General features: G+C 44.4%; 1 protein-coding gene across 1 annotated transcript; it reads left to right on the forward strand.

The window, feature by feature from the left end:
• Positions 1-3,256: 3,256 nt before the first annotated feature.
• tlr9 (toll like receptor 9) lies at positions 3,257-8,490 on the forward strand. Its single transcript, XM_033037038.1, has 2 exons — positions 3,257-3,369; positions 4,803-8,490. The coding sequence occupies exons 1-2, from the start codon at positions 3,367-3,369 to the stop codon at positions 7,959-7,961; spliced, it is 3,162 nt and encodes a 1,053-aa protein (XP_032892929.1). The 5' UTR covers positions 3,257-3,366; the 3' UTR covers positions 7,962-8,490.
• Positions 8,491-12,295: the final 3,805 nt, after the last annotated feature.

Below are 12,295 nucleotides of genomic sequence, written 5' to 3' on the forward strand. Positions count from 1 at the left end.
CAAACTCGAAGCGGGCTGTCATGTGCCTTTGGCCTGATTTCCAAACGTCACGTCTGGAGGAAACCAGGCATCGCTCCTCACCTGGCCAATACCATACCTACGTACGGTGAAGCATTGTGGTGGCAGCATCATGCTGTGGGGATGTTTTTCAGCGGCAGGAACTGGGAGACAATTCAGGATCGAGGGAAAGAGGCCACAGAGTCATTGATCAAACACGACTTCTTTCAAAAATGTAAAATCAACAAGTAGCCATTGTGTGGTGTGAATATAAAAATTCTGTGGGTGCTGTGAATCTTTGAAACACTTTGGGTTCTCTCAGAATGTTTCTCAGTGCACACTGTTAAAGACTTGTATAAACTGACTTGTTCGAGAAACTCACTACTGCTCTACGAGATGTTTTAATTTGTGCCTGTTCCTATCTGAGATGGGCCTCAGGTCAAGCCAGATTCAGGGTACAGGTGAAACAAAAAAAATCCCTCCTGCAGGCATGTACAGTGCCCTCCATAATGTTTGGGACAAAGACCCATCATTTATTTATTTGCCTCTGTCCTCCACAATTTGAAATTTGTAATTTAAAAAAATCATATGTGCTTAAAGTGCACATTGTCAGATTTTATTAAAGGCCAATTTTATACATTTTGGTTTCATCATGTAGAAATTACAGCTGTGATTATACATAGTCCCCCCATCTCAGGGCACCATAATGTTTGGGACACATGGCTTCATAGGTGTTTGTAATTGCTCAGGTGCGTTTAAATGCCTCCGTAATGCAAATATAAGAGAGCTCTCAGCACCCAGTCTTTCCTCCAGTCTTTCCATCACCTTTGGAAACTTTTATTGCTGTTTATCAACATGAGGACCAAAGTTGTGCCAATGAAAGTCAAAGAAACCATTATGAGACTGAGAAACAAGAATAAAACTGTTAGAGACATCAGCCAAACCTTAGGCTTACCAAAATCAACTGTTTGGAACATCATTAAGATGTAAGAGAGCACTGGTGAGCTTACTAATCGCAAGGGGACTGGCAGGCCAAGGAAGACCTCCGCCACTGATGACAGAATAATTCTCTCTATAATATCCCAAAACACCTGTCCGACAGATCAGAAACACTCTTCAAGGGTCTGATGTGGATTTGTCAATGACCACTGTCCACAGAAGACTTCATGAACAGAAATACAAAGGCCACACTACAAGATGCAAACCACTGGTTAGCCACAAAAATAGGATGGCCTGGTTATATTGAATCCTTTATTTGTCATTCAGACCTTTCGGTCTGAACGAAATGTCGTTGCCTGCAGCCATACATGTAATAATAAACAACACACGATAAACACAAATTAACATCCACCACAGTGAGTTCACCAAGCACCTCCTCACTGTGATGGAGGCAAAAGTCTTAGGGTTACTGTCTCTTCCCTCCTCTTCTCCCTCTGCGCTGAGGCGATACCCCACCGGGCGATGGTAAGTCAGTCCCGCGGTTCAAGCTCCGCGGCCCGGGGGTGGTCGAAGCTGCCGCCCTCCAGTCCAGCGGACGCAGCTGCTGCCACGGGAGCTCCGGAAAACAGGCACCAGCCTGTGACCCGCGAGCTCCCGACGATGTCGTCCACTGGCCCGCGGCCGAGCCCCGGATTCAGGTCGCCGCCGCCAGAACGCCGCCTCAGCCACCGGAGCACCGTCTCCGCCCCGCACCGGGCCGCCCCCACGGGAGCGTCTCAGCCCCGCACCGGGCCGCCCACACGGGAGTGCCTTCCAGCCGGGAGCCGGTCTGCCCTCACGGGAGCGCCTTCTAGCCGGGAGTCGGTCCGCCCTCACGGGAGCGCCTTCTAGCCGGGAGTCGGTCCGCCCTCACGGGAGCGCCTTCTAGCCGGGAGTCGGTCCGCCCTCACGGGAGCGCCTTCTAGCCGGGAGTCGGTCCGCCCTCACGGGAGCGCCTTCTAGCCAGGAGCCGGGTCGCCCTCACGGGAGTGTCTCAGCCCAGCGCCGTCCGCCTTCACCGGAGCGCCGAGTCGTGCCGCTGCCTGAACGCCGCCGCAGCTCGGAGACGGCCAGCCTCGCGTTGATAAGTCCTGGCTGGCTCTACCTCCGGAGCCTCGAGGTCTGTCGCAGGTTGGAGGCCGCCAGCTCCGCCATTAGACCTCAGCTCAGACGGGGAAGAGAAGGGGGATACGACAAAAAAGTCGCATTCCCCCGAAGGGAGAGACAGAAAGCCCTGTTTGCCAAGTTATAGTTTGCCAAGAAGTACTTAAAGGAGCAACCACAGTGCTGGAAAAAGGTCTTGTGGACAAATGAGATGAAGATTAACATATCAGAGTGATGGCAAGAGCAAAGTATGGAGGAGAGAAGGAACCGCCCAAGATCCAAAGCATACCACCTCATCTGTGAAACACTGTGGTGGGGGTGTTATGGCCTGGGCATATATGGCTGCTGAAGGTACTGGCTTACTTATCTTCATTGATGATACAACTGCTGATGGTAGTAGCATGATGAATTCTGAAGTGTATAGGCACATCCTATCTGCTCAAGTTCAAACAAATTCCTCAAAACTCAGTGGCCGACGGTTCATTCTACAGCAAGGCAATGATCCCAAACAAACTGCTAAATCAACAAAGGAGTTTTTCAAAGCTAAAAAATGGTCAATTCTTGAGTGGCCAAGTCAATCACCCGATCCGAGCATGCCTATTATATGCTGAAGAGAAAACTGAAGGATACTAGCCCCCCAAAACAAGCATTAGCTAAAGATGGCAATACAGGCATGGCAGAGCATCACCAGAGAAGACACCCAGCAACTGGTGATGTCCATGATTCGCAGACTTCAAGCAGTCATTGCATGCAAAGGATATGCATGCAAAATACTAAACATGACTTTCATTTACATGACATTGCTGTGTCCCAAACATTATGGTGCCCTGAAATGAAATATTTGTAAACATTGCTGTAATTTCTACATGGTAAAACCAAAATGGATAAAAATGGCCTTTATAAAGATCTGACAACGAGCACTTTCACCACGTGGTTTTTTTCTATTACAAATCTCAAATTGTGGAGTACCGAGGCAAATAAATAAATGCTTGGTCTTTGTGCCAAACATTATGGAGGGCACTGTATCAGACTACCTGTGAGCAATGTCTCAGAGGATCTGTCAGCCTCGAAAAGGAACTGCTCCAAGCAGCGGTTTGGCTGTGACAATAATGCAGTGGCAGAAGGGGAAATGAAACTAGAGAGAGACTGACGAGCATTCGTGCTTAGTTCCACAAAGCTTCAAGTTGAGCAGGCTCAAGCTGAACAACAACCTCGTCAATATCTGTGGATTAATCTAGGAGAGCATTAAGGATTGACAATTCTGCATTTGCAAAAACCACACGTAAAATGGTGAGTACACCGAAGGTTTCATCATGATTGTAGATCTTTACCAGCATGATTGTAGATCTTTTCCACGAAGCGTAGCGCTCCAAAAAACATGTCAAAATACCATTCCATTTATAGCACGAGATCGCTCACAAATCCAGCTCCGCCACTGGGCCCTTGATAATTATTCCAGGGCATTCCAGGACAGTTTAAGAATAAGGGGTAGAGAGCTATGTGTCAAATGCAGGGAAAATGCTGGAAAGATACTTGGGTCAGATTGGGGGGGAATTGGGCATTTCCATGCTGTATGCCTCTAGAGTGACAAGCTCCCACAAGCAGTCTGCATATCCATGCTGTCCACCTCCTCTGCTGCAATGTTATTTGCATTCCCACTTGTTAACTGCAATTCTAGTTTAGGTTAGAGATAGTACAGAAGGAGGACCTTCGGCCCACCAAGTCCGCACTGACTTGCAATCTCCATACACTAGCACTGTGCTACACACTAGAGACAATTTGCAATTTTTACCAAAGCCAATTAACCTACGACCCTGTAAATCTTTGAAGTGTGGGAGGAAACGTTACACAGAAAACATCCAAACTATAGTCCCTGCATTGCAATTGGACTGCTCCACTCATTTCCCAGTGGCATAGTGACTGGGAAATCTTTAGGTCATGAAAGATATTGGCAAAAATATATATTTTCATTATCAGAGAACTGAATTTAAAATGCTCCCCAGAACCTATTCTCTCTCACATTTTCCTCAACTCCCATCAAAGAGAATATATTTATTTAAAAGGAAAAGGATAAAACACAGAATCCCTGCAGCATGGAAGGAGTACATTCGGCCCATCGACCTCCTGTAGGCTCGGTGCAAGCCTAAACCATTCACTCCCATTGTCCAGCTTTCTCCACAGCTATTCAATGCTTCTCTCTCAAATATATATCCATTTCCCTTTCATAAGTCAAAACTGAATCTACATCAACCACCCTCAGAGTGTGAATTTGAGATTAAGCATAACGTAGACACAAGGAACTGCAGATACTGGTTTACAAAAAAAGACAAAGTGCTGGAGTAACTCAGCTGGATAAAGGCTTTAGTCTGAAGAAGGAACCCGACCAGAAACGTCACCTACCCATACTCTCCAGAGATGCTGCCTGACCCACTGAGTTACTCCAGCACTTTGCATCTTTTTTAGATTAAGCATACCCACTTTGTGATAGTTATTTTGTCACTTCACTTGGTTGTGCCCTGTGATCCTCCATCTAGCCTCATTTTGTCCTGACCCCAAATGTCAACTAACCATGTTCCCCAGAGATGCTGCCTTACCCGCTGAGTTTTCGCAGAACTTCTCTTTTCATGTAAGAACTTCTCTTTTCTCTTTCCTTTGCCTCCATTGTCTAGAAAATCGGTGATTGCAACGAAATATGATAATATTTCAATTTTTCTTTGTAATAGGCTGCTTGGAAGAGATGCATGGGAGAAACTATCATTTTACTTGCCATTTTCATTCACCACCCTGCCTGGTGTGACTTTCCAGCCTTTCTGCCTTGCGATGGCTACAGAACCTCCAAACAGATAGACTGCAGCTACAGGCATTTAACCTCTGTGCCAATTGTCACGTCAGAAAATGCCACCACCTTCCTGCTGAATGATAATTCTCTACAAGAAGTCAATGACCAAGCGTTCTCTGGTCTGCCGAACCTTCGGGTGATTGACTTGAGCATGAACTGCAGCCCTGGGAAACTCCGCTTGCCAAGTCAGGACTGCAAAATGACCATCGGGTCCAGAGCCTTCCTTCACCTTCGCAACTTAGAAATAGTTAACCTAACTGGAAATAGTTTAACCTGTATCCCACAGTTGCCCACAAACCTTATCGGCTTGAACCTGGCACTCAACAACATCATCAACTTGCAATTTACAAATGTCTCCAATCTAGTTAACCTGAAATTTCTCAACTTTAGTAAGAATTGCTTTTATAAAAATCCATGCAATGCCTCGTTTACCTTCAATGAGGACACCTTTAGGAACATGCCACACCTGATGTCATTAGACCTGAGTTTTAATAGTATACTGGTCGTGCCTAGAGGACTGCCAAGATCCTTGAAAAAACTGGTGCTATCTGAGAATAAGATTCCACAAATTTCCTCAGAGGATTTTAAGAACCTTGTTCATTTGGAATATCTTTCCCTGGCATGGAACTGTCAACGGTGTGACCATGCTGCCCAGCCCTGCTTTCCCTGCAAAAACAACAAATCGATTGAGTTGTCTCCCCATTCCTTTCTTCATCTGAGGGAACTGAAGACTCTGGTGCTCAGGGGCAACTCCCTCAGGCACTTGGATGACATCTTGTTCCAGTCACTGGGAGGCATAACATCCTTGGACCTATCCGACAACTTTCTTGCCCTCGCCATTCAAAATGCCACCTTTTTCGCAAACCTGACCCACCTGCAAGAACTCAACTTAATGTACAATTACAAACCGTTCCACATCTTCAAACACCTTGTCTTGCCTCCTTCTCTGGAGAACGTTAGGTCGTTGAGAACGTTTCAGATCGATGGTTTCTTCTTTAACACCTTGGATAAAAAAACCATCGGGCCATTGCTCAGAATGCCCAACATTAGTTCGGTAAATTTCCGAATGAATTTCATCACAGAAATTGACCTTAAACTCTTTGAGAATATGACGTCACTGACGTATATCGGGCTCTCGGAAAACAAATTGTCATTCTCATTGGGGAACTCCTGCCTCCCTCTGCCTGACAGTGGTGAGGTTAATAAACACCTGGTTGACACCAGTCATCGAGCGTACTGGATCCCAGAAAGAAGAGAAGACTACAAGAATGCCGAGGGAACCAAAACCAAAGGAGCGTCTTCCTTCTTTTCCCACGAGAGTTGCTCTTCTTTTGGGAAAGTCTTTGACTTGTCATACAACAATATAGCAGATATAAATCCAGACAAATTTGAAGGACTGGAGAACGTCCACTGCCTTTTACTGAATTGCAATTACTTGACGCAGGCACTGAATGGCAAACAGTTCAACCGACTGAAGAACCTAAAGTATCTGAACCTTGCTTACAATAGAATAGATTTCTACTTTAGGGAGGCATTTTCAGAGATCCAGACACTCGAAGTTCTGGACCTCAGTTCCAACAGTTACATTTTTGAAATGAAAGGCATGGGCCATAGTTTCGAATTCATCAAAAACTTGCCCTCCATAAGGTGCTTGAATTTGGCACACAACAAAATTGCAAAACGGGTCACAAGTGAGCTGCACAGTAGCACTTTGAATGTGTTGAACTTTCGTGGAAACTACTTGAGCGTGATGTGGGAGAGTGGGACTAATACCTACTGGAATTTTTTCCACAACCTTAAAAACTTAACCATCCTGGATATCTCGATGAATATGCTGAAGACTGTACCTCCAGAGGCAATGGTTCGATTTCCAAAGAGTTTGAAAGAGCTTTACATCGATGACAATCTAATGGACTTTTTCAACTGGGACAACCTATCAGAACTAAAAAACCTTGAAATTCTGGACTTGAGTCAAAACTTGCTTCGTGGTTTGCCCACAAAAAAATGTCTCTTTCCGGAGCGATTCTCCAAACTTGTCTTGCGGAGCAACAAAATATCTCAACTTCCCAGCAGCTTTTTCTCCCAGGCCCAAGCCCTGCGTTACCTTGACTTGAGTCAGAATAAAATCAAAGCATTATACGTAGATAGTTTGCCCTCTGAACTCTTGCAAGGGCTGAGCGTTCTGGCTCTGGCCAACAATCCTTTCAGCTGCACCTGTGATGCCAACTGGCTTCTCCATTTCATCAAAGATACGAGTATTTCACTGGCTGATCTTACCACCGCTTGGAAGTGCGAGTTTCCAGAATCACAAGAAGGCAAGAGCATTCTTTTGACGGACCCGCTGTCTTGCCAGAAAATCCACGGAAGCATCGGCTTTGTGGTCTCGTTTGTGCTGACTCTAACACTCACGGCCCTGCCAATATTGCACAAGCTGTTTGGTTGGGATTCCTGGTACACTTTCCATGTGTGCGTCGCCAAGTTAAAAGGCAGTAGGTTCATTCCGTCCGAGAAGCTGCAATACGACGCCTTTATAGCCTTCGACACCAATCACAACGCTGTGGCTGACTGGGTCTACCACGAGCTGGTGGTGAACCTTGAAAAGAAAGGACAGCGCAAGTTCAACCTTTGCCTGGAGGAGAGAGATTGGACTCCTGGAAAGTCATCAATAGAGAACTTGTACGATGCCATCTACCAAAGTAGGAAAGCCATCTTCATACTGACCAACGCCTGCTTTGCAAGTGGGCAGTTGAGACAAGCCTTCTTCATCGCACATCAGCGGCTGTTGGACGACAAGGTGGACGTCATAGTCCTGGTCCTTCTGGATCAGTCTTTGCGAAAGTCAAAGTACCTTCAGTTGCGCAAGAGACTGTGCAAGGCCTCGGTCTTAAGTTGGCCCCACAACCCTCACGCAGAACGGCATTTCTGGCTTAAGTTGCAGAAGGTCCTGACCAGAGACAACAGGTCGCAATATGATCCGAATTTCAGTGAGAGCTTCTTACCCTTCGAGTACAACTTGCAGAGCATCTTGTGGCACAAACATTGAGTCATAGTGTCAAACAGCACGGAAACAGCCCCTTAGGCCCACCTTGACCACACCGACCAATATATCCCATCCACCCTAGTCTAGCTTGCTTGCGTTTGGCACATATCCCACTAAACGCTTCCTATCCATATACCTGCCCAAATACCTCAACTACCTCCTCTGGCAACTCGTCCCATATACCCACCATCTTCTGTGTGTAAAAAGTGCCCCTCAGGTTCCCTTCCCCTCTCACCAACGCTACTTTATTGTCATATGTGCGGGGGGGGGCAAACACACAGATAAATTATTTTCTTACAGTATTAAACCTTTGTCCTCTTATTCCCCTACCCTGGGTGAAAGGCTCTGTGAATTCCCCCTGTCTATTCCTCTCATGATTAACAGAAGAATTAACCCGAGTAATTCCAAATATTCTGAATCTAATATTCCAAATATTCTGAATCAGGTTAATAAATCCTCCTCCCCTTTCTGTGCACTCAGCATGGCAAGGTTTAGTTTAATTTAGAGATTAGTTTAGAGATACAGTATAGAAACAGGCCCTTCACCCCACAACTCAACTAACTTCAGCAACTGAACCATCCTATCAACAACTAGAGAGTGGTCCTAAGCTGCCATCTACCTCATTGCAGACCCTCTGACCAGCAGTAATCGGACTTTACTGGACGTTATCTTGGACTATACGTGATTCCATTTGTCCTGTATCTGTGCACTGCGGACAACACGATCGTGATCATGCACAGTCTTTAGCTGACTGTTCAGCACGCAACAGCTAGCTTTTCACTGTACCTCAGTACACGTGACAATAATAAACTAAACTAAGCTTCATGAGAAGTTTTGAAAAACAGAACAGCAAAATATTTCTAAAACAGTGATAGTTTGGGAGAGGTTAATGTACAAATCGAAAGTAAATCCGCAAATAAAGCAAACAGTTAAGACAACATATAGTATGTAGCAAGAAGATTCCCAAACTGACAAGTCACCTATCCATGTTCTCCAGCGATGCTACCTGACCAGTTACTCCAGCATACTGTGTCATTCTGTACACTGCGGACAGTTCTAATGTAATCATGTATTGTCTTTCCGCTGACTGGACAGCAAGCAACAAAAAGCTTTCCACTGTACCTCATTGCACATGACAACAAACTAAACTAAACTAAATCCACGCTGAGCATCGATCACCCCTTCACACTAGTTCAATGTTATCCCACTTTCACATCCACCCTCTAAACACGAGAGACATTTATTGGTCCATATTTCATTTCCCTGTCAACCTATCTTGCCAAACTTCTTGTATTTGTTTAATCGTGAGCAATCGGCATTGCTGGAAATGCAGGAGTTTCCTGTCAAACTCTCAGTGTGCCCAAACCAAGCTGACATTTGTGGGTCTGGAGCCACATGGAAGCTAAACCAAACCGGGCAAAGACATTGGATTTCCTTGACCGAAGACCATTAGTGAAATATATATTTAAAGAATGGTCCATCAGCTACACAGCCCGCTTTAAAAAAAATAATACTTGAATTTAATTCCTGCCATGTTTGGATTTGAACTCTTGACTCAGGATCAATGGTCTGCAACTCTGGCTGCTAATCTTGTAACTTAACCACAATGCTATACTTTCCTTGCTTAAATATGTAGTCCACTTCATATGGATCAATGGTTCCATTAATAACTTCCTCTGAAGCCCCTATGGCTGCACAGATCCTTAATGAAAATTAGGAAATATTTTTATAGTCATAGAGTTAATGGTTCAATGGTGCCTTGTTGTCACATGTGCATCAGTCATACAGCATGGAAACAGGCCCTTCAGCCCAACTCTCCTATGCCGACCATGATGCTCCATCTATACTCGTTCTGCATGCCTGCATTTGGCTCATATCCCTCTCAACCTTTCCTGTCCATGTACCCGTGCAACACCTTTTGCCCGATGTATAATCATGGCAAGAAAACCAGAGGAGAATAAATGGAAGATTGCAAAGGAGATTGGGAGTGAAGGCATTTTTGGAAGCACACCGTTCAAAATGCAATAGATTTTAAATTATTTGTGTTAATTTTGAATTGTAAAATTAAATTTCTGGAATTATCAGTTTGCAATGTTTCAATTTCCTAAGATGTACAGAGATTTTGGCAATAAAACTGGCAATCTATTGAAATGTAGTGGTTGGTAGTACAGGTAGTGTAAAAGCAACGCTAATTGCAACTCAGACACAAAGTGTTGGAGTAACTCAGCAGGTCAGACAGCGTCACTGGAGAACATGGATAGGTGAGGATAATTTATCGCTCCACCCCCTACATAAAACAAACTGGAGAACATTTACACAAACTTTTAAAACGCATTAAAAATAACAAACAAAAACAAAAAGACAGATGGTTGGCGGGGCTGCCAATCATGCGACGCCCCTGGTATGCAGTTCCTCATTTCTAAAACTGTTTCAACAGGCAGGGTTCTCCACTCACTCGGTCACCACAACCCCAGAAGAGATTTGAATGAGGAAGCTTTGGTTTACAGTGGCATACAGTAGGTCGTAGAGTTGATGCCTCAAAGGTCCAGGCGTCCTGAAACAATCCTGGTTTCCTGGTGCAGTCTATGTGGATCTATTTTTTTTAAACTTTATTTTATTGTCAGATTACCAAGGTACAGTGAAAAGCCGTTTTGTTGCGTGCTATCCGGTCAGTTATTCCCTTTATCCTGTGCTCTGTGGATGGCTTGATTGTAATTATGTGTAGTCATCATTACAATCAAGCCATCCACAGAGCACAGGGTAAAGGGAATAGTGTTTAGTGCAAGATAAAGTCCAGTAAAGTCCGATTAAAGATAGTCCATGAGTCTCCAATGAGGTAGATGGTAGGTGGGAACCGCTCTCTAGTTGGTGATAGGATGGTTCAGTTGCCTGATCACACTATGCAGAAACTGTCCCTGAATCCGGGGGTGTGCGTTGTCACACTTCTGTACCTCCAGCCTGATGGGAGAGGGGAGAAGAGGGAGTGACCGGGTCCTTGATTATGCCAGTGACCTTGGTTCTTAATGTCCTCTGTGGCTAAATCTGTGAAGCGAGATTGGAACCCACCACAGAACTCAGTCCTACCTACTGCAATTAAGATCACAGTACAACCATGAAAACAACACAGTAGCAAAAAATACACTTTATTTTGGTTGTGGATAAAGAGCCCAAAAGGCAAAATGAATGCACACTACTAATTCAAATCAATTTTCCCCTTCCCTCCACAAAAGATATTGCATTCACAACATATCAAACAAGTAAAGCTGTACATGATTTCTTTGTTTAAACAAAAATAGTCAGATACACATATCAGTGCCTGATTTACATCTTGAAGCAATTGAACTTGGAGCATGCATACACTTTGTGCCAGTGGGTCACGTAGAACATATACTTGCCCAAAACTATTACAGGATTAAAATCCATCTCAATCATCCTTGATGTCCTTTTCAGAACATTCCAGATGTTTCAAAATAAGTTATTTTAAATGTCTTCAGTGCTGTAACATAGTGAATGTAGTGATGAAATCTTTCATGGGCAACCTCCCCCCACCAAACAGCATTGCAATATTGGCCGTTAATGCTCCATATCGTGCCAAGAGGGCCCTAAAGAAGGACTGGCTAGATTTAGTACATGTATTCTGTACATTCCATACTCCAACAGGGAGTGAGATACGGAATGTTCCGGAGACTGGTCAATGGCAAATCTGGTCTCCTGGAATCAATACTGGTTCAGCTCGGTAATATATTAAACTGAAGTGCTGTGTACAAAGTATTTACACCAGCCCTATCTGATGCAGCATTCCTTTGATAAGTCATGGGGATTGGGTTTTTTCCTACTATATTTTTTATCATTAATGATTTTTATGAATAATAATTTTATAATTATTGATAGATGTATATAAAATGATGAGGGTTGACGCACACTCTATTGCCCAGTGTATGGGAATCTAGAATCAGATGGCATCGATTATAGGTGAAGGGGGATAGATTGTATAGGAATCTGAGGGATAACTTTTTCTCACAAAGGGCAGTGGGTGTATGGAACAAGCTGATGGAGGAGGTTGTTGAGGCAGGGTTGAACTCAAAAGGTTCCTAGTAAATCTCCTCCCCCCCACCTCCCTCCACCACCTTAAACCGATGTAACCTGGTTCTCAATTCCCCTATTCTGGGCAATGTATCATCCTATAACACATAATCAATCACATTACGTCTAATCTAACTGTTTTTTCACCCAGAACGTTTATAGGACATCATTGCACCATTACAAAAATATCTCTCATTGGCACTTAAAAAAGGGAGCTTCAGTAACAGGGTACCTTATGTACAGGAATACGACAC

The sequence above is a fragment of the Amblyraja radiata genome, chromosome 18 (assembly GCF_010909765.2).
Source record: "Amblyraja radiata isolate CabotCenter1 chromosome 18, sAmbRad1.1.pri, whole genome shotgun sequence".
NCBI classification, from domain to species: Eukaryota; Metazoa; Chordata; class Chondrichthyes; order Rajiformes; family Rajidae; genus Amblyraja; species Amblyraja radiata.